Consider the following 26,768-nt stretch of genomic DNA (forward strand, 5'->3'; position numbering starts at 1 on the left):
AATCCTATGAGGTTTTAATTAGCCCCATGTTACAGATGAGGAAACTGAGGCTTACAGAGGGGAAGTAATTAGCTCATGCTTACAGGATTAATAATGATGAAACTGGAATTTGAGTCCACAATGGCGGAGCCATGCCTTTTTCATGACGTGTTCTCTAATTCTTACAGTAACCCAAGGTCAGGATAATTATCTCCATTTTACAGCTAAGGCTCGGTGTGAAGCAAAGCAATGTGCCCAAGTGGGTCCATTAGGATTTTTTGGTTGCAGGTCCTGAGATTTCCATCAACTGCCCTTCCTTCAGCCACACCCAGAGCTCTTCTCTCCCCAAGAATGAAAAAAGGGAGTTCAGGGTAACTCCTGTCTGCTGAGGTCCAGGCATCCCTTGCCTTTACACGTGTTCTCGTGCCTTTACGCTTGTTCTCGCTATCCAGAATGCTCTCTCCTCCCCTGACCCCAGGCATGGAGCCAGTTCAGACATCCTTCAAGATGTGGCTCGCGAGTTGCCTCCTCCATACTCTGTGTGGAAGGAAGACTCAGACTCGGGAGCATTTAGGAAAGAAAAGTAGTTTCTTGCAAAAAGGTGTAAACTAATTAGACTTTGGAAGGTCTGGTTTGCCAAATTACACATACGTAAGCACACACGCACACAGCAGGTTCTTAAAGGAAAACACACACTCACAATCACCAGGGTTGCCGAGTTTTCATCAGTTTGTTCTTGATGGAAAAGCAGCCATTTCTCCTGATGTTATTCTTTCTCATGAAGCCACAGGGACACCCAGAATCTTCAGACATCAGCGTTCCAAACACTGGGGACAGGATTCCCATTAGGGAGTCAGCAACTTATGCGAAATGCTCCTTCATTTGGGAACTCGCACCGGACAGGGTGCCCCTGTTATTCTTGCTTTATCTCAGACGGTCAAGTGTGGGTTTGGTTTTGGTTTTGGTGTCGGTCGCCACAGATGGGATGTCTGTGCTGATGCCTGACGGTGACAGTTTTATTAACTCTGATCCTGGCAACACCCTCATGGGGCAGGCATTTGATTCATCACATTTTGCAGAGGGCAGACAAGGACACTGAGACTCAGAGAGTCAAAGGGATTTGCCCAGAGTCAGAGCTGGGAGGTGGCAGAGCTGGAAGGCGGCAGAGCTGGGATTTGCGCCCAGCGCCCGGCCCCTAAATCTGGGTCACTCTTCTTCGTGCAGCCACCTCCCTGTGCCCTCCCTCACCCTTACTCAGCTGTCTGTCTCCACACTCACTCACAGCTCTGGGTCAGGCATTGTCTGTTGTGCTCACCTCTGTATCACCAGCTCCTGGCCTAGGCTTGGCACATACAAGGAACCCAGTACGTGTCAGTAGTTGATTCATTAACGAGGGATGTGACACCCATGAAGTTTGCCGTGAGTGCTGCCTGCAGAGAACAGTGCTGAGACCTTTGGGTGGTGAAGGGCTCAAGCTGCCTCATCACAGTGGACCCCACCGACTCCGAGACCCCGGCCAGCTGATTGGCGTGTCGCCCAAGCCTCCTAGTGACCCAGGGCCGCTCCACTCTCCAACCTCCCGGCAGGCATAATTAGCCATCATGTTCACGGCCCGTATAGGACTCCTGCCCACCCAGAACCAAGACAAAACGTGCCCCTGCCAAACGTGATGCTTTTGGGCAGGAAATGAACATAGCCAGAATTCCCAGAGATGAACAGTCCACTCCCGACAATGGTCCATCTGCCAGCCGACAGGATGAATTTGCTTTGGGAGTGACTGATCCTCTGACCAAGAGTATTTCTGGCCCCAGCAGGTGGCAAGAGTGGTGGGCAGTGCCTGATGCCAAGAACAGCCACAATCCAAGTACTCACCAAGAGACTCTGGGCCCCAGATCAGTGGATTGTTCATCTTTCTATGTATGTACTTTCAAAGTTCTCAAAAATTGAGTAGTTGGAAAGAGAGCTCAATTCAGACTGACTCATGGTAGCTGAGCCAGGAGATGGCCACATGAACCGAGAAATCAGTTCTACGTCAGCTATTTATGCATCGATTCTCCCCTTCATTCCCAAAAGATGTGAAGGGAATTGATAAGTGACATTACATGTTGTCTCTGGCTGGTGGCCCTGTCCATGCAGCTGGCAAGACATCACGAGACAAGCCAGCTCGCCTGTGCATGTTTTCACTCATCCAATGAAAGCCTGCGGGGCCTGCTGCACTCTGGACACCGGAGCCCATTCATTACATCAGTCCTGGCTCCCCCGTCCCTCCTCCATCTGTAAGCTGGCCCCATTCGATTACTTCTCCTTGTGTCTTCAGGATGCAAGGGACTGTGACCTGAGTTCAAATCCAGCCCTGGCTGGTTACTGTCTAGGTGCCCTTAGGCAAATCACTTCGCCTCTGAGCTTCAGGTTGATGAGTAAAATGGGACACTGAGGCCTTTGGGGCTTGCTCTGGACTTAATAACTACCGTTTATTGAACATACTATGTACCAGGCACTCTGCTAAGTGCTTTGCATATTTTCTCTCCTTTAATGTACAAACAACCCTAAGATGCAGGTATGGATATTCCTTTTGCTAATGAAGAGGTTGAGGGCAGGGACTGTGTCCGTTTCCTTCGCCCCTGCGTCCCCAGCACCTAGTATGGGATTTGGCACAGAGAAGAGGTATAATAATGTACGTATGGAGGGCCCGGGACCCAACTTGAGCCAGTCTGATGGCACAGCTGGCCTTGCGGTAAGGTAGATGTGACCACACGGTGCTTGGCGTGTGGCCAGCCCTCAGTAAATTAGAGTCCCTTTCTCCCGCTCTCCATTGGTATATCCAGATGGATTTTCCAGGGCTGTGGCTCTCACTGCCTCTGAACTCACTAAAAGACAGAAACATCTTCAGTCTGGCAGCTCCTGGGAGGGGATGGAGCAAAATGTGGGATTCATTTGCTGCTTTTTTTTTTTTTTTGGCTGCTCCGTGGGGTTTGCGGGATACTAGCTCCCCGACCAGGGATCAAACCCGGGCCCCTGGCAGTGAGAGTGCCAAGTTCTAACCGCTGGACTGCCAGGGAACTCCCTCATTTGCTGCTTTAATCTAAACTAACGGGGTCTTTCTGACAGGCCTGTGGCTGCAGACCATGCCAACCCCCTTTGAAAGGCATCTGCATCCTCTTGGTGATGCAGATATCCTTGACTTTAGCAGTCACACCTGCTGAAATGCATTTGCTCACACATGGAACGTCTCAGCTGTGTAAAGGCGAGGATTCAGGAGCTTGCTCTGGCCTCTCTCAGGGGCCCGGCCTCGCTGCTCCACCGTAAACCCTCAGGGCTCAGCCACCGGTTGACCCACGTCACCCTCCTCCCGCAGGTTGGCCGTCGACCCCCGTGCCTACTCGATAAATCCACTCAGCTTCCAGGGGCCCCAGGCCTGAGCTGGAAGAGCCTCCAGAAATGGCTTTGTTTAACGTTTTCATCTTACAGGCAAGGAAAAGGAGACCGGGAAAGCACGTGGTCTGAAGGCAGTGATGACTGGTGTTTGTGTTGGGAGTTTGATGTTGTTATGATAGAAGAACCCAGAAATGCCCAGATCCTAGCCCTGGAAAAGCTCCCTTCTCCCCACAGGATTCCCAAGAGTGATGAGCACATAGACTCTAGCTAATGTGGCCAGGGTACCTACCACTGACCACCACCTAGGCTGGCACCAGAAACCCCTGGGGAAGAACTTGGCTGAAGCTGTGCTGGGTCACACCGCAGGCTCAGCCCCCAAAAGCTCCACTCCTGATCCGGGGACCTACCTCGTCCTGGCCGGCGGCATGAAGGAAGGGAGTCAAAGGAGAGAGGGAGACAAAGAGGGCAGCGTCCCCACCAAACGGGATGGAGACGGGGCCACAGAGAGAAAATGTGGTCCCGGTCCTCCTCGAGGGACTCAGCTTGGAGAGGGAGCAGAGCCGCGGTCTGACTTCCCGATGTACAGTGACCTGCCCACAAGTATATCAGTGTCCTTGCACTTGACCAGTCAGACCAGCACCCCCTCTTCCCTTGGGGACAGTAGTGGGAGGCCTGGGAAGAAGGTGGGCAAAGATGTGCTGGTATAAAAGGAGGAGAGGCTGTGAATTTCACTGCTCCTGCAGGTGAGACCAGACAGAGCCCAGGTCCTTCACTCCAAGACCAGAGCCTGTGCCCTCTGTCCAGCCATCTCAGGACCATCAGCATCCCCTGGACCTGTTGTGCAGAAGCTCCCCTGGGGTTCTTTATTCCAAGACCTGTCTCCCTAGCCTGCCTTTCCTACCACCTGTCTAGCCATCTATAGACACACTTCTTACTCCTAACTCAAATGTATACGGGGCGTGAGGAGTGGGTTAACCCCTCATTAGGAAAGTCATAGAAAAGTCTGCTAATAATTACCCAGAAGGCCACAGTTCTCCACGCCACGGGGATCAAAAAGGCCTGGTTCAAATCTCAGCTCCACCATTTATGAGCTCTATGACCCTGTGCAAATTATATAAGTTCGTCAAGCCTTCCTCATAGTAAAAATAGATCTAATGACACCCACCCATCAAGATACTGTAAGGACAGACAAAATAGCACGTGTAAGGCACCTAACACAGGGCCTGGCTCACAGTAAATGCTTGGTAATTGGCTAAGATCGTTGCACAGCAGGTGGTTTGCAGTCTTGAAAGCATTAGGACACTGTAAAGGGCACTTAGCACTCAGTGTAATCACAGTTTGATGATCCAGAGGCACTTCAAGAACATCACCTTGGGGTCAGTCAATACGATGGGCCTCGGTTCATCCTTTTATCCCATGGACATCAGAAATTATGGAGTCTTAGACTCAGGGTTCCAACAGACATTTGGAATCATCTGGTTCAGACCCCTACACGTACAGGATCCCCTTAACATCATCCATCAGAGGTCTCTACTAGTGTCTGCTTACTTGCGTCCAGTGGCAGGAAGCTTAGACTCTGCCCAGGGTAGTTAGGAACTTAGGAACAGATCGATTTAACCTGAGAGTCAGTGGCTTGTGGGCTGTGCAACATCAGGCCCTGCTCAGAGAGTCTGTTAAGGTGGCTCGTGTTCAGCTATTTCCAGGGAGGCCTCTGGCACCGCAACAGAGCCCCGAGTTCTTCAGTGCCTGCGCGGCCAGCATGTCCTCAGATCTGCTGTAGGCGTTTCAGAAACATGTTTTTATCCATTTTGAACTCAGAGCTGATCTGAGTCCCATTAAGCAAGTTCACAAGAGACAGTGTGGAGAACCGAACGCTGATTCATTTCAGTCCACCATAATCGCCACCTTCAAGCAGACGGAGCAGGTGTCTGGGTTCGCTGTCCGAGCTCCTGGGGAAACAGAGTATCTGCCAGAGCTTCTCTCCACAGGAAGAGGAAGGGAATTCTTTTCCTGGCCATGGTGAGCCCTGGTGACCATCCCACTCTCGTGGACAGATCCCTCCTCCAGTGACCATTCTCAGTTTCCTTCCCTCCTGGGCCTCCCCCTTGCTCAGAATTTTGCATAAACAGGTCCCTTGCATGAGTCCCAATTGATAGTAACTGAAGAATCCAGACCCTCTGCAGTGAAGGAGCATCCCTCTGGGGCTTTGAGGATTCCAGGAGGGGAAGACATCACAAGTCTCCTTAATTTACATATTACTGAAGCATCTCAGTTCACAGCATTCTGTAATGGAAACTGTTGGGGTTTGTTTCCTTGTATCTAAGATGTCCGTGACTATCGAGCCTGCTTAGCCAATATCACCAAAACGGTTGTCTTTTAGAAAATTGCCAGGCCTGTTTTGCAGGACAGAAGATTAGAACCTTCCTGCCTGTGGGTGGTATGTTCCCTATACTTTGTGTTTTAATGACAGGGTCTGAGTTTGGGGGCCTCCATCCCTGCCCCCCGAGCACAGATGTCCCTGTGTGAAATCTGACCTTTCAGGTCTCTACTATGTTCTTCTTTATTCTTTGTGTCTTCCATCTTTGGTTCACTCATTTACTCAGACATCCATTTCTTTATTTATGCAAAGCCCATCTCCTGGATTTGCAGAACTTCTCAGGAAATATGGATAAATATAAAACATCAGGACCAAAAAAACACAGATGTGAACAGGAGGCATGAGCCAGTTGGGAAGCCCAAACACAGCAGAGTGGACCCTGCAGCCAGGCCTGGACCTGAATCCCAGCTCCGCCACTTACCAGCTGAGCACATGTACCCAGTCACTGTGCCTCAGTCTCCTCGCCTGTGAAATGGGTCTAGTAATACCTTCTTCAGAGCTTGATTGAAAAGATTAAGTGGGATAGTATATGTAATGCATTTAGCAGAATGGCTGGCAAGTAGTAGGCATTCAGTAACCACTCTCTTTGTCCCTGTTACTGTCATTACATATTCTCTTGTTATTACCCAGTTGCTATAACTGAGCTGTGACTTTAGCTACTCATTTCCTAGCAATCAAAGCAAAAGCAGAAAGCATTGACTGCCTGTTTCTCACTTCTGTGAGGGGATGTGGAGATGCCAGCTCCAGGGGTAACAAGACCTTCCATTTCAACCTGACTCACTCTGTCTGAGTGTTGCACCCTCTCCTTTTAGGAGCTAAGTGCCCAGGTTCAGGCTTAATTAGCCATTAGAGCTTCAAACAGCTCTGCCTTTGGCTAGCTAGAAAGGTTACAAACCCGGAACCATGTGGATGACGCCATGGCTGGGAATGACCTTTCCAAGGTGCTGCCTAATTGTCAGGAGGGTGGTAGCAGGGGCGTCTGCAGAAACTCAGACGGGAGATAATGATGTCTTCAGCCTTGAGCACCTGGGTACTTGGAAGAATGTTAAATAGGCGACAAGTCCCAAGTTGGAGTCTCATTTGGGTAATTTTACATTTTGTAATTTAGCAATTGCTGGAGATTGAGGCTTCGGGGGACTGTTGCCGAACCTGGCTCACAGCTTAGCGAGCAAGGTTTTTATTCATCCTGCCACATTTCTCTGCAGAAGTTTGTTGGAGAACAGCTGCTCATCTTCAAAATGAGAAGCCATCGTTCCAAGGTGGGGAGCGGGGAAGGGAGCTGATGTTTATTGAGCACCTACTGTGTGCCAGGTAGGAACAGAATCCATCTTGATCTTCTTCCCAGTCACCTTGGGAGGTGTGAGCATTACTACACCTGGATGCAGGTGTTAACATTTTCCATTTTTACGAATGAGGAATCAGACGCCCAGGGAGGTTTTGTGACTTGTCCAAAGGCACACAGCCAGTAATGAGCAAATCTGGGATTCTAACCCAGATGCGTCTGACTCTAAACCACTTCCTATTGACCCTTCTTTTCTGCTGCCTCTTATGATAAGCTTGCTACCCTCAAATTGCCTGTAATCTAGGTGAGAGAATGGAATCCAGCCTTTAAAAAGGTAGATAACAGTACCACATGCTTCACTGCAAGGGCCTAGACATTGAGCAGTTCAGAAGAGGGAGCCTTCTCCTTCCAGGTGGCAGGGAAAGCTTCAGGGAGGAGGTGGCAGGCCTTGAGGAACAGGTAAGCCTTGAGAGGCTGTGAGGGAGACAGGAGGCCTTAGAGCCGGAGACTGGCAACAGCAAAGATCCAGAGAGAGGAAGTGAACGGTCTGGGGAGGGCAGGTGACCTGAGCCAAGGTTGCTGCTGGGAAGTTGGGAGAAGTAAGGTGGGAGAGATGAACAGGGTCCAGAATTCCAGGGCTTGACTGTTGAGCGGACGCAGGCTCTGACTTGAGTCTTTCATATCAGCACTTTCTCTTGATGTATTTATCCATCAATCAGCAGACATCTTCTGAGGGCCTGCCATGTGCCAGGACCTGTGCAGGGCACAGAGGGGACAGAGATCGGCCAGACCCCATCCCCACCTGCTGAGAATTCGGGTGGGAAGGGACTCCCTTCTGAGCATGCTCCCCACTCCATCCCCAGCCATCCTGCCTGCAGCTGCGCAAACCCACCCATCTGCTGGTCCCGGAGGCCTCTCTTCTCTCTCATTCTGCTTCCTGAGGCCAGGATCTCCAGCCCCCGGTTCGGCCCAGCCTTAGATGCCCCTTAAGAGGATTTGTTGAACTGCACCGAATGAAGCCAGTTGACTGAGTGCCATTCCTGCCAGGCCCGTCCCATGAAGTGTCTCTTTGATGGCCACAGCCAAACTGGGTAGGCCCTGGGCCTGCCTGACTCCCCCAGCAGGGCTCTCTCCAGCGCCCCATGGGGACCGTGGACCTGCCCCTTTCATTGTACAGCTGAGTGTTTACCCAGCTCGTCCAGGCTGCACAGCTAGTAAGAGGCAGGGCCAGGGGAAAAAAAAAAGAAAAAGGCAGAGTCAGGTCTGGAGCGGGCTCCTCTCAGGGACCCCGGGGAGCGGCGGGCGCTCTAGGCTGTCATCAGCCCACCCCTTGGCAGGTGGCCTTCCAGAAAGGTCCTGGAGGAGTGCCAGGCCCAGGAGACACCTGGAGCATTTGTGGTTGCCACAGCACCACCTTGTGGTCACTCTTGGGGCGTGCACTTCACAAGCCGAGCCTGGAGTGGGTTTCCAGCAAGAGCTCGCCGGGGAGTGTCTACCCACTGCCTTCCACTGAGGACTTGTGAAGAACTGAGCAACTGCTCCTGCTTTCTGAGAAATGTCCATGTCAGCCAGCTACATTCTCCTTGTTTGCATTTATTAGGCATCAAACATACAAAGTGGGGGGTAGGGGAGTTCCCTGGCAGTCCAGTGGTTAGGATTCGGCACTTTCACTGCCAGGGACCTGGGTACGATCCCTGGTACGGGAACTAAGATCCCACAGGCTGCATGTCATGGCCAAAAAAAAAGAAAAAAAAGATACAAAAAGGAGGAGGAACTAATATTTACCAAGTACCTGCTGTCACAGGTGGTTCCAGACATCATCCCATGGACCCTTCCCAACAGCCCTGCAAGTTAGCAATTCTTGGGCCAGTTTCCAGATGAGGAAATGGAGAGGCGTGGTCTGGCCCAGCCCAGGCAGTGCAGGGCCCATCAGACCCCTGCTCACACGTTATCAGAGCAGAAGTTCTGCCCGCCTTAAGTATGGCTGGACCTTTCTGGCAGCAGCTGCCCAAAGTGTGCTGTTATTTCAATGAACTTTTTTATCCCCAGATGAAAATCAGGAGGAAATGATCTGAAAAAGAATTTCTTATAAGAAAAGAAAGAAAAATCAGATCCCATTAGTGATGTCATCTTTTTTTTAAATGACCAAAACTATACAAGATCACGGTCCTGTGGCACTTTTTTTTTTTAAGATGGAAGGGAACTCAGATGGGGTTGTTTTTGAGAATTCCACAGCATCCCAGACATCACTGGGAGGCCCCTGCCATGTGGCAGACCTATGCGGAGAAAGTCATTGGCAGAGAAGAGGAAGGACAATGACCAAGAGCAATGGGTATCTCCCATTACCCATCGGGGACCTGGGCTCAGGCTAAGGAGGTCCATGGACACACACTCATGCTCACGGGGACATCCAAAGATGCAGACAGCTGCCAGATCTGAGCCGCTTAGCGATCTGGGGCTCCACGGTTTGGCAGAGCTATTCATGCAAGGAGATGGCGGAGTTTGTGAGAAAGACATTACTACCAGCAGCCTTATCAGTGATCTCTGCCCTGACTGTTCCTTACCAGCAGTCACTGTGCCATCTGTTTCAGAAACGGAATAAAGAGTTGTAAAGCTTGGGAGGGGGTAAGAGGAAGCAACCATGGGGAAATCTTATTTTGTACCTGGATCCAGTCACATTAAGTAAATTACCCAGTTGAAACATGACCACCTTTTAAAATAACTGCTGTCAGAAAGCGAACCTGACACTGTAGCCCAGAGAACATCAGAAGTTAAGTGGACTCAGACTTGCTAAACTATAGCTAATGCTGTGGACACCAGGTTGTAACCGCTAGCAGAATGATAACAACCACTGTGGATTCACAACCAGGTTCACAACCACAGGCATTATCATACAGGATCATGATTTGTGTTATTTCTATTTAGCATGGGTGTTCCAATTTAATATTTTTATATCAACTCATAATGTATTTATTTTGTAAGGAACCATTACCTCAGCTGGAAACCGAGTATTATCATACATGAAAAGAATCATTAAAAAATTAAAACATTAAAAATAAAACAATGCTATTAAGATCTAGCATGATGTTGTCACCTGCCAAAGGCCCTGAGCCTGAGACCTATCCTTTTTCTTTTAAAGAGGAGATGATTAACATACAGTGGAGAAATATTAGAGCTATATTAGCAATTTCTGGAGTGGCAATAGTGTGAACTAGTCAGCCTGAAAATTCTCTCACTACAAATACTCCAGAAATGCTAGATGAACTATAACAAATACCTCTTTAAATGCTTAGCTGGGCTCCCAAAAAGTAAAGGAAATCAATCACCAGAGGTGAGGAACAAGGAGGGAGCAGAAAACCAGAGTAATAAGCATGTTGCCCTGACTGGGGGGAAAAAATATGTCTCCTTGGGGAATTCAGAGACACAGGGCCATGCCTCACTCGGGTTTAGGGTTCACATTTATACCACCTGCATGATCCCAAGTTCCCAAAGTCAAAAAATTGACACCAGACTAGTCTGGGGAAAAATAGGTCCTCAATCCAAACTACACAGATTCCCATGTAAGAGCAGCTTTAAAGATGAGCTCTTATTCCAGACTTAAAAAACACACAGGGGGAAAAAAAAAACACCATGTGGGAAAGTCACAAACAAACATCAGGATTAGATGCTCAGTCTAATAGAACAGTCTGAAAGAGCTCCCCCCTCAAAAAATAAGCAGCTTTACAATTATTAAAGATATAAATTAAAACATTGAAAAATAAGTGGAAAGAGTAAGACATTGAAAAAAGAACAGGGAGATTTTAAAATAAGTCAAATGGAACTTTTAGAAATGAAAATACAGTCATTGAAATTAAAACCTTGGTGGATGAATTAAACAACAGATTAGACAAATCTAAAGAGAGAAATAATGAACTGGAAGATTGATTTGAAGAAATTACAATGCATCACAGAGAGTTAAAGAGATAGAAGATAGGAAAAAGAAGTTAAGTTCAACATTTGCCTAATACCAACTCCAAAAAGAAGAGAGTAGGAGAGAGATACAGTTTATTGGCTGAGAGTTTTCCAGGCTTGATTCCTGAGGTTCAAGGAACATGAGTCTTGAGAAGGATAAATATTTTACACCTACGCACATCATAGTGAAATTGCAGAACTCCAAAGATAAAGAGAAATTATTTAAATGATTACTTTAAAAATGATTTTTTAAAAATGATTACTTACAAAGAAAGCTCAGCTAGACTGATGAGACTTCTCAAAACAATAGAAGCCAGAAAAGAAAGAAAAAGAACTGTCCATCTAAAATTCTATATCCAGCTAAACTATCATTCAAAATGGAAGCCAAAAGGTATTTTCAAAGACTGAGCAAGTTTACCTTTAAGAGACCCTTGCTGCAATAACTACTCAAAGATCTACTTCAAAAAACAGTGAATATTACTGTGATAATACAGAGAGAATAGCACTGTTCCCAGAATCCAGGGCCATGCTGGTAAACACTAGCTGCCTTTATCATAATTGAATAAGAGCCTCCAGACCCTGCTCTGCAGCCGTGACCTCTGGCCCTCTGAATCTGGTGTTTGTGCTTGATCTTGAACTTGATCAGGATCAGTACTTGAACACCCCACCTTGATCTTGCCTAAAGGGTTCTGCCTTGGCCTACTTTTCCAGTTCTCTAGGTGGATCCTGCCTTCACTCAGGGTCCCCAAACCACATCCCTGAAAACAGCCACTTGGAAACAGCCTGGCTGGGCCACCCCCGCACCCTGGCATCATTCCCACCCAGTGTTCTTCCCACTCCTTCCCCTTCTCACTAAGTGAGAATTCAAAGAACCATTCATCTAGTACTGGTATCATCAGGGATTTTTAACCCCTTGCTTATTGCACATGACCTATCAGTACTTTGCAGTGTTTCAGATATATTGTGTATATCTGTGGTAGACTGATTGCAAAAGATGGCCCTACTTCTCCACCCCTCCCTGTATCCACATCCTTTTCAATATGACCCTGAAGCTCTTCCCATCAAGAAGTGGAGTCAGTTTCTTCACCCCTTGAATCTGGGCTGGCCTTGTGACTTGCATTCACTAAAAAAGTAGAGGAAATGACATCATGTCAGTTTCAAGCCTAGGCCTCAGAAGGCCTTGCACATGGATTCCACCCTCCTAGAACCTTGCCATTGTCTTAAGAACAAGTCAAGGCTAGCCCACTGGAGGATGGCAGATTACATGGAGCAAAGCCAAGTTATCTTAGCCAGCCCCCAGCCTACCTACCAGCTGGTTGTAGACACATGAGTGAGCCCAGTGGGATCAAGCATGCCTGGATAATCTCAGCAGAACTGCCTAGCCCACTGGTAGGATCATGAGAAATAACAAATGGTTACTTTAAGCCACTGAGTTTGGGGATGATTTGTTACACAACAATAGCTAGCTGATAGAACATATATGACATTTTATTTATGTGTATGCATATATATAATGAAATTGCTTGTTTTATACTGGCTCATAGCCTACAGTTTACCAGCAGCTGTATTTCCAAGTTATGTCGTCTTAGTCAGTTTGACCTTTCTGATGGGGAATTGAGTTTGGGTGTTAGGGTGTAGGCGGATTGCCATAACTCTCCATCAAAAAATAGAAAGTGTGTCATCTTTCATGTGGACCCCTTTTTCTTTTTCTTTGCATTATCTTTTCGCCCACTTGGTTTGGCACATGTTCCCGAGATTGACAAAGCAGAAGGTCATGTGCCTTTGGTGTGGTGCCCACATCAGGATATTAATCTTCTAGCAAAGTCTAGCCTGCTAGTGCATCTCTTGACTCAACCAAATTGGAACTGTTCATCTTGGCAGGGTGTGTTGTTCTGTTTTTAATATACGATTTTAGAAGATGTCACAGTTATCAAAAAACATATGTTTTGAGTCAAGATTATGTTTCATAGCAAAGAGAAGTAGGACAGGAGAGTAGGAGAGAAAATGTAGGAATAACTGAATTCCACTCTGCCACTTACTGTGTGACCTTGGGCAAGTTACTTAGTGTCTCTGAGGCAAGCTTTTCCCGTCATAAAATGGGAGTAGTACTGCTTAACTCCTAGGATCATTATGAGAAGTAGATGCAATAATATATGTATAAAGCTCTTAGCCTATCCTGAGGTAAGCTGTGATGATGATGATGATGAAGATAAAGAAAAGAAGGAGGGGGATTAAGAAATAGAATACCAGAACTTTGTTTTAAAAAAAAACAACTTTGCAGCAAGATCTCTCTCTCCAATTTCATTCCCAGCCTCTAAGAAGTTAGACCAACATTACTGTCCATGATGTTTGAAGGACAAAGCCAAGGCAAAAGAGTTTGTCACTAAGCTCAGATACATTTAAACATCCTGACCCTTGAATTCCTAAACTCTCACTTAGCTGGAAACTATTTCTGGGCTGTCACTAGATACCAGCTGAAATGCAGAACAGATTGTCATTCAGCCAACTGGCTCTTTCATCTCCATGATAGCAGACGTTGCATTTGATGGGATTTCTTTCCCTTCCATGGAATTGCATCTGTCAGTTGCTTTGTCCTCAGACAGACCCGGCTTTAGCCCACCCGCTCCCCCCCAACCCTGCCCTCCAGGGTAGGGTGGTGGAGAACGAAGAGAGGTCAGGCATGGAGATTAATTTTTTGGGTCCCAGGATGCTAGTAACAGCCTTACCACTTTGCCAAATGAAAGAGATGGAAATCAAAAGGGAGAGATGAAGGCTTACTCCTTCCATAAAGAATTCATCCCAAATCCTTATAATATATCCAAACGGTCTCCCTTAAACGATTCTTTCCAGTGTGAACCTCATTCCACTGGGGGGTCGAGGGGTGGTGGACAGTCAAAGCCTCCCTTCATCTCCCTTTATGCCTGGCTCCTGCCCTCTCCCTCTCCCTTTGGCCACGTCTGTGTGTTTATCATGGGCGCGTATGTGTATCTTTGGAATGGATTTCGTTTGTGTTAGATGCAGTTCATATCATTTACTTCAAGGTCTGTTTTCTGGACTCGAAGTCAGGAGATAATTTCCTCCTTCATTCCCACCTTATCACTCACTGCACACATGACCCCCTGCCAGGAGGGAGAAAATCCTGCTTTTTTGCTTCTCAAACTTTGGTCTTTGCAGCCCAGGAGAATCTCATTATTGACAGTGTGATAGGCCTATGGGAGTTTGTGATGTTGCCTTTCTGGCCGTTTGATGAGATTTCTGTGTAACTCCTAGAGGAGGGTGTTTGGAAAGACCTGGAAAGCGCTGCCTGGGCCTGCCTAACTTTCAGAGAGCCCACTGTATGGAAAGGACAGAATGACAGGGGAAGCTGGGACTGGTTGTTCCCAGTGACGGCTGGTCCTCCCTCATTGTACAAAAGGATTCTCCGTGGGACGCTTTGAAAGGGCTGGCCCTACTTGGTACATTTTAAGAATGTTTAGTTTAACAAAAACTCAGTTTATATATGATTTTCAAGGCCAAGGCTCTAGTGTAAAGGGACACTTGCCGTTGTGAAGAACGGTCTATTCTCAACTCTTGGGTTTTCTTTTGAAAAGCTAAGACGATCTCCAGACTGCCAGGAGCGCCAGGTGGTAAAAGTGTCATATCAGGAATCTGGCGTGAACTGCTGAAGGAGTGATAAGAGCAGTTGACAAGATAGAAACTGATTTATCTAAATTCTGAGTGATAAAAGCAAGTGAGGATGGTTGCACAACCATGTGACTGTACTTAATGCTACTGAACTGTACACTGAAAAATGGTTAAGATGGAAAATCTTACGTTAGGTGTATTTCACCACAATTTTTTTTTTTTTAATTTTGGGAATTCCCTGGCGGTCCAGTGGTTAGGACTCCGAGCTTTCACTGCCGAGGGTGTGGGTTCAATCCCTGGTCGAGGAACTAAGATCCCTCAAGCCGTGTGGCTCGGCCCAAAAAAAAGAAAAAAAAAAAAAAATTAAAGTAAATGAGGAAGTGTTTAACCATTGTTTACAGCTCTTCAGCTGCTTCTCTCTAGAGGCTGTGCTCTGAAGGAGACCGATGCTACTGTCCACTGCTACCAGATGCCTGGCATCACCACTTCCCACAACTAACTCCTAAAATAGTGCCTGCAATTAGCGGCTGGCTAGAAACAGGCACGGTGAGTATAATGGCTGAGCCATCTCCAAAGACAAGGCCTCATGCCCACCATTTCTACCTAGTCGCCAAATTGATCATCTGCACGGGAATAACAGTGGACACCACTGACCAAGCCACGCGCCAGACACCACCCTGAACATATAACCTCACGCCACCCCTGGGAAATCAGTATTATTATATTATCTCCATTTTAAAGATGAGGAAGCTGAGGCTCCAAGTTATTAAATAACTGACTTCAGTTCACGTAAAACCAAGATTTGAACACAGATTTCTCTTGTGCCAAAGGTCAAGCCACTTCCCCTGGACTGCTGATTCCCAACCTTTTTGAACCTGAGCCCTTTCTAATGGCAAACACTTCACAGCCCTGCATATGGCAGTCATCACACTTTCAGCATCTCCTGGAGGAAAAAGTATGTAATGACCAAAAACTACCTGAATCCAGGAATTCTGTGAGTTGCAACAGCATCTGATACAGTCTTAGAATCATGACACCTGCTGTGTGAGACAGGAGACATTTAATTGGCCGACAGCAGTTTGCAATTGTGCAGTTTCTTAGGCCCTTGAAGTTGCTCTGGATCTTTGCCCCCAGAGATGGGGCACCCTGAGCTGTACCATGAATCATCTGAAGGGTCTGGAGACCCTGAGCCTTCTTATTATGTAGGCCAAGCCCAAGGGATTTTTGTTAATACAGGTGATGTCGGGTGCTTCTTGGGAGGGTCACCATGAGCCTCTGGGTCACATTGTCAGAAGCCAGCAGAGGAGACTGAGGCCGAGTCAGCTTTGGAAGGACCGGTCATTATTCTTGCCCACTGCAGACTGCGGTCAGTCACAGTAGCATCCGTTCCCCTGGAGCAGAGCGCTGGAAACCAGCAATTGAAAGAGCTGAGAACCCTGGTTAAATACTCTTCCATTTACTTTCAGCCAAGTCAGCACTCTTCATTTGCTTTTATCCAGTCTACAGAGATCCTCAACTAGAGCCTCTTGGAAGAAGTTATACCGGGAGGAAAATTTTAAAAATTTAAAAAATAAACTTTTTGCGTGTATTCTCAACATGAAGGGTTGCTGAGTCCCACAGCTTGCTTTCATTCATTCCACAAATACTTACTGAGCAGAGCATCTGTGCCAGTTGCTGTTCTAGGCACTGGGGATTCCCTGGAGAACACAAAAAAGAACAATCTCAACCCTTGAGGAGCTCACGTGTAGTAGGAGACAGATTATAGGAGAGATTGTAAAAGTAAAATAGGTAGTAAGTCAGATGGTCTCAAGTGCTATGGAGAAAAATAAATCAGAGAAGGGAGATGGGGCACCTGGTAGGGGTGGGAGGTTGCATCTTCCTCCCTTTGGAGGGTGGCAGTTCAACAAAGAGGTGAAGGAGCAGGTCGGGGGGTGAGGCTTGTGGATGTTGGAGGGAAGCACATCAGGAGGAGAGATCAGCAAGGGAAAGGCCTGGCATGTTCTGGAACAGCAAGGCCAGTGTGGCTGGAAGAGAGTGAGCAAGGAGAAAGCGTGGGGAAGGTCACGCAGGGCTTCGAGGGCTGTTGAAATGACTTTGACTCTGACTCCACGAGAGATGGATCCCACAGGAGAGTTTTGAGCACAGGAGTGAAATGATCTGACTTTCCTGCAGTGTCATTTACATATTACACAATCCCCCCATTTTAAGTGTACAATTCAGTGATTTTTAGCGAATGTGTGGAGTTGTACAAACCATCACCACGACCCAGTTGTAGAACATTTCCATCACCCCCAAAAGGTACCTCATGCCTATGACTCGAATTTTAAAGGGATCTCTTTGGGTCCTGTGTTAAGAATAAAAAAAAGAGGGACTTCCCTGGCAGTCCAGTGGTTAGGACTCGGTGCTTTCACTGCCGTGGTCCCAGGTTCAATCCCTGGTCAGGAACTAAGATCCCACAAGCCATGGGATGCGGCCAAAAAAAAAAAAAAGAATGAAAATAAGAGGTAAAAGCAAAGACAGTATGGGAAGGTAATGTTTCTCACCATACGTGAGTGACAAAAAGGACTGAAAGTGGAGGGATAAAGACAGGACTAATAAAGCTTTTCTTTTTAATTGCCCCAGGGGTGGAGCCTCCTTAATGCCAAAGTCATAAGAATGAAAGGCCTCCAGCTTCAACAGTAAAAGTATTATATTAATAACATACACAAGACTGTTTAAAAAATGAGCAATCCAAGCCCAAAAGCTGAACCTGAACTTGAGTCCTGAACTTGAAGGTGACTGATGCACCTTGGATCCCTGACTATTTATAAAACTATGGAACTATATCTTAACACCTTAAAAATTCACAAGAAGAAAAGTTGGTGGTAGCAATATAGGAATAAATCCCAACATGTTTCAGCAAACATTCGTGGTTCCTGCAGGAAAAAGACAGTGAGGTCATCTTATGTTCGTTATTATTAAAATGTTAAATGCCAGTTTCTTGTGTTGGTCTTGAAAAGCGGGGGTATTCTGCGCTGAACTCATGTCATGATGTGACGGATCATCTGTGCCCATGAAAGGGGACTGCTTGACACTAAAAGTGGTACCTGAGTGAGGATTTTCTGTATTTTACCTGGAAGGCTGAAATCTTCTGGTATTATAAGGTTTTGGACCAAACAGTGAATTTTGACATTTTTTCTCCAGCATCTACTTCAGCAGCCAGTTTTCCTAACTCAGGTTTCCCCTCCTGGACCGTCTCATTCCGGGAACAGTACAGGATTCTCCCTTGGGTGCGTCTAAAATGATTCTCACCAACTTTCTTTAAGCTAACACCTGTGCATTACCAAGAGCCTGCCACGTGGCTGATCTCTAGGTATGCAGCCTCCTAGAGAGCAAATCATCTTTTCAAACATAAGACAGGCACATCTGAGTGTGGCAGCATTCTGAGAATAAAGGGGAAGAGGTCTAGAAAGGCAGTTTAAAGCCAGGCTTCAGAGATAGGTAAATGTGTTTCCAGCTCGCCGCCTACCCTCACTTGATTTGACTGTGCTCTGGACTGTTTTGTGAGATTCAGCTACTAGTCTCAGCTCAGCAAAAGGCAACTACCTTTGTTTGCTTTTCATAACACCTGTCCGATCGCTAGTCACAGGATCCTGACAGCTGCTCAGGGTAACCTGATAGGGAATGCTGCAGTTCCCCTGCTGGCCACAAGGAGGTCCCAGCCCTCCAGGCGTCGGCACCCAGGGCTGCAAAGCTGTCCCAGCTCCCCAGATGGAGAGATTCTGGGGGACAGGGCAGGTGCCCTGAGTGGCCGGCGTCTAGAGAGAGCTGCTAAGCTCAGTCGTTGACCCTGGACCCACAGCCGTTTGCACCGTGGGAGCAATGATAACCCACCTGCGATCGCTGTGCTCTGAGTTGTTACCGTAAACAGCAGAGAGAATGGTCCCAGGCCCCAACAGCTCCCCGTGCCGGTTTCTGGGCCCAGCTGTATTCTCACTACCTGTGTGACCGTGAGCATGCCCCATCCCCTCTGAGACTCCGTGTTTCCTCATCTGCCGAGAGAAGGGGTCAGAATCAAAGCTACAGCCTTGCCAACAGCATAAGCACCTGAAATAGCCCTTACATCAAACAGTATCTGAGTCATCCTTGCAATTCAACACAAACCACCAGCTTCCTGAAGTTTTCCATCCTTCTGCCAGATTATCCTATCCCTGGAAACAGAGGAGTGAAATCAGAATTCTGTGCCCTGGAATCTTATAACTCAGAGCCAGAGGAGCACAGGGGTTCTCAAACTCTTGTTAGCCTGGAACCCTTTACTCAGACAAACTCTGACACAGCAGCCCAAACGGAAAACAGTTAGACGCACTCTGGTTAGAAACCGGAGCCCAGAGAGAGGAAGCCACCTGTCCTGTGTCTCTCAGCAAGAGAGAGTGGTAGGACTGGGTGAGCTCTCCCTCCGGGGCCCACTCCCCAGGAATGACACGGATCGTGCTACTCCCCAAATTTGGGGGAGCTCAGAACCTGCAGAGAGGCAGGGGCACAGGACAGGGGACGGGGCGGGGAGACACTAACTTCCACTGTGCGTTCACTACGCTGGGTTTTTCCCCACCATGATTTCATCCCCATAAAGACCACCAAGGCAGTACCATAGCCACCTGTAGGCTCAGAGAAGTTAAGTGACTTGGCTCAGAAGTCACTGAGCCGGGATTTGAACCCAGGGCTTTGCAACTGCAAAGCACATATCCTGGCTGTCCCAGGGGATGGCAGTGTATTTACTCACTCATTCATTCACACCTTTACTGAGTCCCAAGTATAGACTAGACACTGTCCTATACAGCTGTGACCAAGGCAGCTGAAGCCCCGCCCTCCCTGAACCCAGATATTAGAGGAGGAGACAGATGTAAACAAGTGAGGTGTGACAAGAAGAAAAATAGAGCCGGGTCAGGGGGTGACTGGGGGTGGAGGTGCACGTGCACCCCCATGGGTCTAGAGCAGTGCTTCTCAAAGTGCACTCTGCACTCCCGTGTGTGAGCTGTTGGTTTCCAGTCTGCAAGGAGATCAAAGAAACGCTGCTTTGCTGATCTATACTTACAAGACAGACAGCCCACAGGCCAGCCCTCATCCACGAGCTGCGCTCAGAGGAGCCCTGGCCTAAAATACTCTGAACCACTAGGTCAGTGCAGCTGCTATGTGTACTCCGTGTCCCAGGATCCTGAGCCCCCCTCTCCTCTCCACTCCCACCTTCCCGCCAGGCTCTACAGACCCCTGAGAACCTATTGCAGAGGAAGGCTCTGGTGTCTCCTGCCTGGCACGTGCAGTGCGCTAGGGGCCATCAGTCCCTTCTAAAGGGAGACACCCCATCTGAGTCCACGGCCAGTTGTGAGCTTCATGGAGGGTGGAAATAGACCTGGGTCCCAATTTGGGCCGTGCCACTTACTGGCCATGTGATCTTGAAAATGTCTTTGGTTTTCCTTAACTCTAAAAGGATGATGATGCTTTGCAGGAATAGATCGGACAGCGGAGGGCCTGGAACTCAGTAAATGGAAGCCACCATACTGTGTGGGCATGTGTGTGTTTGTGTGCATGAATGTGTGTGCGCGAATGTGCGCAGGTGCCTGAGCATATGTGTGCATGTCTGCATGAGTGTGGGTGTGCATATGCACGTGTGTGCGCGTGTACGTGACATCCATTCCCTCCACCACTATTGGAGAGTCGCTCTCGGGACCCGCTGTGGCCAGGGCTGCTGACGGTCTTTTCCGGGGTCTCTCTCCAGATTGCCAAGGGATCATCGAGGACGTTGTCCTGCTGGGCGCGCCCGTGGAAGGAGAAGCCAAGCACTGGGAGCCTTTCCGGAAGGTGGTATCTGGAAGGATCATCAATGGCTACTGCAGGTCTGTCCAAACCTTGTGCCTGTGAGGAGGTGACAGTGCTTACTGAGCACCTAGTGTGCCCAGGCCCTGTGCCCAGGACACAGATGTTGGAGGCCATGCCCTTGTCCTGGAGGATCCCAGGGACCGGTAGGACACCAGCCCTGCTAGAAGCAAGGCCTGGGCCAGGTGTTCTGACCTGGGTAGGATCCATCCCCATAGGATGATGGACAACAGGGACAGATCCTAAGAAAGATTTCCCTGTGTCGGGCCTGAGACCAGTTTACAGGATGACACGAGAGGCGAGGCTGGTCACCGTGATCTGGGGGAAGAGGGTGAGTGGGATGAGACTGAAAAGCAAAGATTGGGCCCTAAATGGGGGGTCTTTGAATGCCGACTGAGGAGCTCGTGTGTGGGTTATCTGGCAGCGCAGGAAGGGAGTGGGGAGTGTCCAGGCTGAGCTTTCAGAGCAGTGTCTTGGGGCAGGGCTGACAGCCATGGGGGAGCCAGCACCCACACCACACGACAGACCCTCCTGCAAGAGAGGGGGGCTGCGAAGACTGACAGCTGTGGGGCTGGAAAGGAGGCATCCCTGGGCTTGGGTTTGAGAAGAACTTGAGAGGTTTCAGCCAAACCGTGCCCTCGACTCTGGGGAAGAAGAGAAGATGAAGGCCATCGCTGAGATGTCAGGAGATTGGCCTGAGAAGATGCCTGGGCCCTTCAGCCTCCAAATGAGGCAAAGGAGGGAGGTGACAGTGTAAACACGAGAATAGGGATTTGGAATCGCACAGACCTGGGTCTTAACATTGGCCTCAGTTTCTCCATCAGTGAAGGGGGGATAATAGTAGTGACTCCCCCCAGGGTTGCGAGGATAGTCCAGCAATTTACAGAGTTGCCCATGGTGGGTGCCTGCTCCGTGAGTGACAGATGGTGTTACCGTTTATCAGCAGCAGCATCAAAGCGCCAACCTCGTGCCAGGCACTAGCTGGAACCTCAACAGGAACAAGCCCCCACCTAGCCCTGTGCAACCTCGCACTCAGCAGCGCAAATAGGCAGGAAACAGGCAGCTCCAGGCAGGCATACGGAAGCTTGTCTGTGACACCAAAATCCAGAAGCTCTGAAACCAAAGGCTTTTCCCCAAGTGTGGTGCACACTCACTTAGCAACAGGAGGTGAGACTTGTTGGGGAAGCGGCTGAGTCACGGGGCTATGAACATGAAGTGTCCAGCAGGGCGGCTGGAGATGCAGCCCTGGAACTGAGAGAGATGAGAACTGGAGTGAGGGCCAGTGGGATGTCAGCTTCAGCTGAAGCCAGAAGGACAGGTGAGATCATTTGAAAGGCAAAGCCTAGAGAAAGAGGAAAGTGCTGGGTTCCTGATTCTAAGGAATATATGTCAGGGTGGGAGGAGGGAGAGGCTCCAGCCTGAGGTTAAGGGCAACTCAGAATCATGCAACATACATGCCCAAGACCTCCTGCTGGACGTGGGACTACAAAGATGGACAAGACAAGAGGAGTTCATGTCTAGCAGAAAAGACACATATGGAAACAGACAATTATTCAAAAAAAAACATGAAAAATGCGATAATGCAGTGATGGGGGAGTGGATATGACAAGTATTAGATTCTTACCACCTGTCTCTGTTGTCATTTTCTCCGTTAATCGTGCAAGTGAGGAAACTGAGGCCCAGAGAAGTGAAGTCAAAAGGCCAGTTAACTTTAATTTTGATCTAAGCCCAACCATCCCAAGTAGAACCTGCAACTGAATAGAACAGATTTGGAAAGTCTTTATCATTTTGATAATTTAGCCCATGTCTAGTTCAGAGCTAAAGATAAAGATGGTCTTTAGCCATGGATAGAGGGCATTAAAGGGGACACGGAGTTGGAGTTCAGCCAATCAGTATGGCTTTATCACTCATATTCTAAGCTGAGTTCTTAGAATCAGGATATGGTAGAAAGAACAAAGAAACAAAGACAAAGAGCTCATGCAAATCAATAAGGAAAAAATCTAATAAGAAAAATGGCCAGAGGGACTTCCCTAGTGGTCAAGCGGTTAGGACTCCTGAGCTCCCAATGCAGGGGGCCCGGGTTCAATCCCTGGTCGGGGAGCTAGATCCCACATGCATGCTGCAACTAAGAGTCTGCATGCTGCAACTAAGAAGTCTGCATGCCACAACTCAAGATTCCACATGCTGCAACGAAGACCTGGCACAGCCAAAAATAAATAAATAAACAAAAATTAGAAAATGGCCAGGGACTTCCCTGGCAGTCCAGTGGTTAAGATTCCATGTTCCCAATGCAGGGGGCACCAGTTCGAACCCTGGTCAGGGAACTAAGATCCCACGTGCCTCATGGTGCAGCCTAAAAAATAAAAAGAAGGAAAATGGCCAAAGGATATCTACACATAAACATGGAATAAATACAGTCAATAAACTTTTGAAAATATACCCAACCTCATTATTAATGAAATAAATGCAAACTAAAATCAGTAAAATACTATTTATCATCCGTCAGATTATCGAACATCTGAAACATGAATAACATTCAGTGTTGGTGAAGATGTGGAGAAATGGGCACTGTCATACACTGCTGGTGGCAGTTGAATTCAGTGGAGGATAATTGGCAATATCTATCCAAATTTTTAATGTGCCAATCTTCTGATCCCACAGATTCTGACTTCTGTGATCCTGCTGTACTAGATACATGCACAGAGATGGGTGCACAGAGGGGATCCTTGCAGCTTCATTTATAATTAAAAATTTAAAACAACCTGAATGACCGCAAAGAGGGGAACAGTTAAGGGGGAAAAAAGCAAGTGTGACAATATGTACTATGATCCCTATCCCATACATAGTATGATAGTACTATGATATGTACTATGACAATATGTACTATTTACGAAGGAAAACGTTTCTGTGTGTGCATATGTGTATCTGTATGTCTGAAAATGGACAGCCAGGTCCAGAGGGACCCTGAGAAATTAATAACAGTGGTCACCCCTAAAGAGTGGACAGGATTGGAGGTAGGGCTTAAAAGAGACTTTTTTTTAATTGATACGTAGTTGATTTACAACATTGTGTTAGTTTCAGGTATACAGCAAAGTGATTCAGTTATATATATGTGTGTGTGTATATATATATATATATATATATATATATATATATATATATATATATATATATAAAAGAGACTTTAATTTTTTAAGTAAGGGCAGTTTAAAAAATAAGAAAAGAACACCCTAATGTCCATAGCAGCACTATTTACAGTAGCCAGGACATGGAAGCAACCTAAACGTTCATCAACAGAGGAATGGATAAAGAAGGTGTGGTACATATATACAATGGAGTATTACTCAGCCATAAAAAAGAATTAAGTAATGCCATTTGCAACAACATGGATGGACCTAGAGATTGTCATACTGAATGAAGATATTGCTTATATGTGGAATCTAAAAAAGGGGTACAAATGAATTTATCTACAAAACAGTAATAGAATTACAGATGTAGAAAATAAACTTATGGTTACCAGTGGGTAAGGGGTGGGGAGAGGGATAAATTGGGAGATTGGGATTGACATATACACACTACTCTAGATAAAATAGATAACTAATAAGGACCTACTGTATAGCACAGGGAACTCTACTCAATACTCTGTAATGGCCTGTATGGGAGAAGAATCTAAAAAAGAGTGGATATATGTATATGTGTAACTGATTCACTTTGCCGTACAGCAGAAACTAACACAAATTGTAAATCAACTCTGCTCCAATAAAAATCTTTTAAAATAAATTAATTAATTAATTAAAAACAAGAAAAGAGAAGGAATGGCCACAACATTGTTGTCAGACAGTCCTCAGTTAAAATCTTGGCTCCACCATTTACCACTCAGGTGGCTTTGGACAAACAAATCTGAAGCTCAGTATTCCTACCTATAAGGTGGGAATAACAGTCCCTCCTGCACAGGGGTTCTGGGGAGATTAAATGAGATTATGTAGGATGAAGGCTGGCACTTTATAGGTGCCCAATAAGTGATAGCGGTTATAATTATTATTACTGGGCATATTCACAGCACACGATTTTTTTGATGCTTTCATAAACAGCAAAGGGAAAGAATTAAAATTGCATGTGTGCAATATGAAAGCAGCAAAATCTTATTAAACCCATCTGTTCTGTTGAGAACCTGAGGCTAATAAGTTTGGTTTTCCATTATTTTGTGAGATCCTGAGCCATCTCTCCAGAGAGAAAAAGGAGGAGGGGGAGAGGAGGAGGAAGGAGAGAAGAGGGAAGGAATGCACAGACCAAAACAATAACTGTAATTTCTTGATTAAATTAAGCACCGACCAGGAATTCATATTCTTGGCCCCCAAAGGTGTTTTAGTTGCCGTAAACCTACTTAAAGACTGGGAGTGGAATGAGGGGGTGGGGGGAGCTTCAGGCCAACACTACCAAACTATATACATTTATAAATTTATAATGTACATTAATCAAGCTCTTTGCAAGTTCGTTAACTTGCTTGGGCTTTCACGAACCTCCTGGAAGCCAGCCGGGGTGAGTGGTGCTTCTCCCTATTATACTGTGAGGAAACTGAAGCTCAGAGAGGGTCAGGTGCCTCACCAAGGTCACACAACAGAGCCAGGATGTGAGCTCAGGTGAGACCGTCTCCCTGATAGTTGGGATATCTGCACTGAGAGGGTTTTGTTCTGAGCCCCCGGGGGACTCCCGGTGTGGTCTCTGCTCCAGTACCGTGTGGGGTGGGGATAATGGTAGAAGGAGCGGGGAGGACCCCTGCCCACAAGTGGTCCCAGGCCTGGGAGGAGCCACGGCACACCCTTCAACAGGTCATGTGGTGTGAATCAAGGTTCACTTGTATGCATCCGCCTGGCCTGGAGGGCCATTGAGGCCTGGCTTGCGGGGCACCGCACCCACCTCCCACCCCCAAGGGAGTTCCTGATTCTGCTTAGGATACAGGGTGCAGCCCTAAGGCACAGTCCTGCCCTCAACAAGCTCTCTGCCCAGAAAAAGAAAAGACCCAGGAACGGACACACGGAGGACATGTGACAAAGGTCACAAGAGGAGCAGACACCAGTCACGTGAGGGACAAAGGATTAATACTATCAAGTGGAAGGGCTCAGGGGCACTCCCTGGAGAGGTGACATGCAAGCTGAATTTTGAAAAGATGGATAGGAGCCCATCAGAGCCTGGAAGAGTAGGCCGAGCAGGAGAGAGGCCACACTGCCCACGAAGGCCCAGAGCGGGAGGTATCATCGTACCCAGTGCCTCCTGAGCCCTCACGTGTGTGAGCACTGGATACACGATGTGCCATCTCTGTGCACGCTCCTGCCCGCCCCGGAAGGTAAGTTACAGCGAGGAGACTGAGGCTCAGAGGGGTCAAGCAACTTGCCCAAGGTCACACAGCTGGTAACTGACAGGGTGGGACTGGCTCTGTGTGGTCCCGAGGGTGGGCTCGTGGCCCACCCCAGGCAAAAGAGGCAGATGCTGGGTGCAGAGGGTCTGGAATGCCAGCAAAGGCCCTGTGGTTTGCTTAGCACAGTTTCGAGGCAGTTTCTAGGATGTGGAACCTTCTAACACATGTTCCTGTCCTGCCCCTACATGTGTATGAATAAGTGCATTTAACATTGTAAGTAGAGTGTTGTCATGATTAAGACGGATCATTGGGAAGGAACAATGCTGACTTTGCTCCTTTGCTTTCTGTGTCAGCACCATATAGGGACCTCCCTCACGCCCCATATTTGATGCACTAAGTCTCATGATTAGTTAATAAAACAACTTGAGTCAGTCTCCTTTCTTCTCCCCTTAGCCATCATTCTGAGGGACAGTGTTTCTTGGGCCTTCAATATTAGGATAACCATTGGGACGTGCAAACATTGCTCTCTGGCAGTTAGGGAAGAGAAGGCCTGTGGGTAGTGGAGAGTCAAGGTTGGCTTCTGAGAGGAGAGGGCCGTGGTCGGATGAGAGTTGAAGGAAGACCCCAGTGGCTCGAGAGAGGTGAGGCCAGGAGCGAGGAAGAGGCCGTTCCTTTTGTCCGTGGGGGGCTGGGTGGGGAGTTGCCTGATCTCAGGGCTGGAGCAGAAGGGATGGGTTTTGGGGGAGTGGGGAGTAGGGGCAGGTAGTACAGATCTGCAGGATTCCGTGATAAGTTGGCCATGGGGGGAAGGGAGGCCTAGGACATGGCTTTGCTGGCTTCTGCTCGAGGGACCTGGTGGACGATTCAGAGAAGGAGTCACAGGCTGATGAGCTCAGGGTGGGGCACAGCAGGAAGGTCTGTTGAGAGCCCCTCAACTCTGGACCCCAGCCTTCTAGAGGCTTCTAGGGTGGTAA

The 26,768-nt window shown here is 47.7% G+C and overlaps 1 protein-coding gene across 8 annotated transcripts in view; it reads left to right on the top strand.

The window, feature by feature from the left end:
* Positions 1 to 26,768, top strand: part of TMCO4 (transmembrane and coiled-coil domains 4) — a 92,469-nt gene that overhangs the window by 56,367 nt on the left and 9,334 nt on the right. For 5 of the 8 annotated variants that reach the window (XM_061184822.1, XM_061184821.1, XM_061184824.1 and 2 more), the window contains one exon: positions 20,341 to 20,458. In XM_061184822.1, coding sequence (XP_061040805.1) covers positions 20,341 to 20,458 — 118 coding nt within the window. The other 3 variants (XM_061184826.1, XM_061184827.1, XM_061184829.1) reach the window with 3 other exon arrangements.

The sequence above is a fragment of the Eubalaena glacialis genome, chromosome 3 (assembly GCF_028564815.1).
Source record: "Eubalaena glacialis isolate mEubGla1 chromosome 3, mEubGla1.1.hap2.+ XY, whole genome shotgun sequence".
Classification (NCBI taxonomy): domain Eukaryota; kingdom Metazoa; phylum Chordata; class Mammalia; order Artiodactyla; family Balaenidae; genus Eubalaena; species Eubalaena glacialis.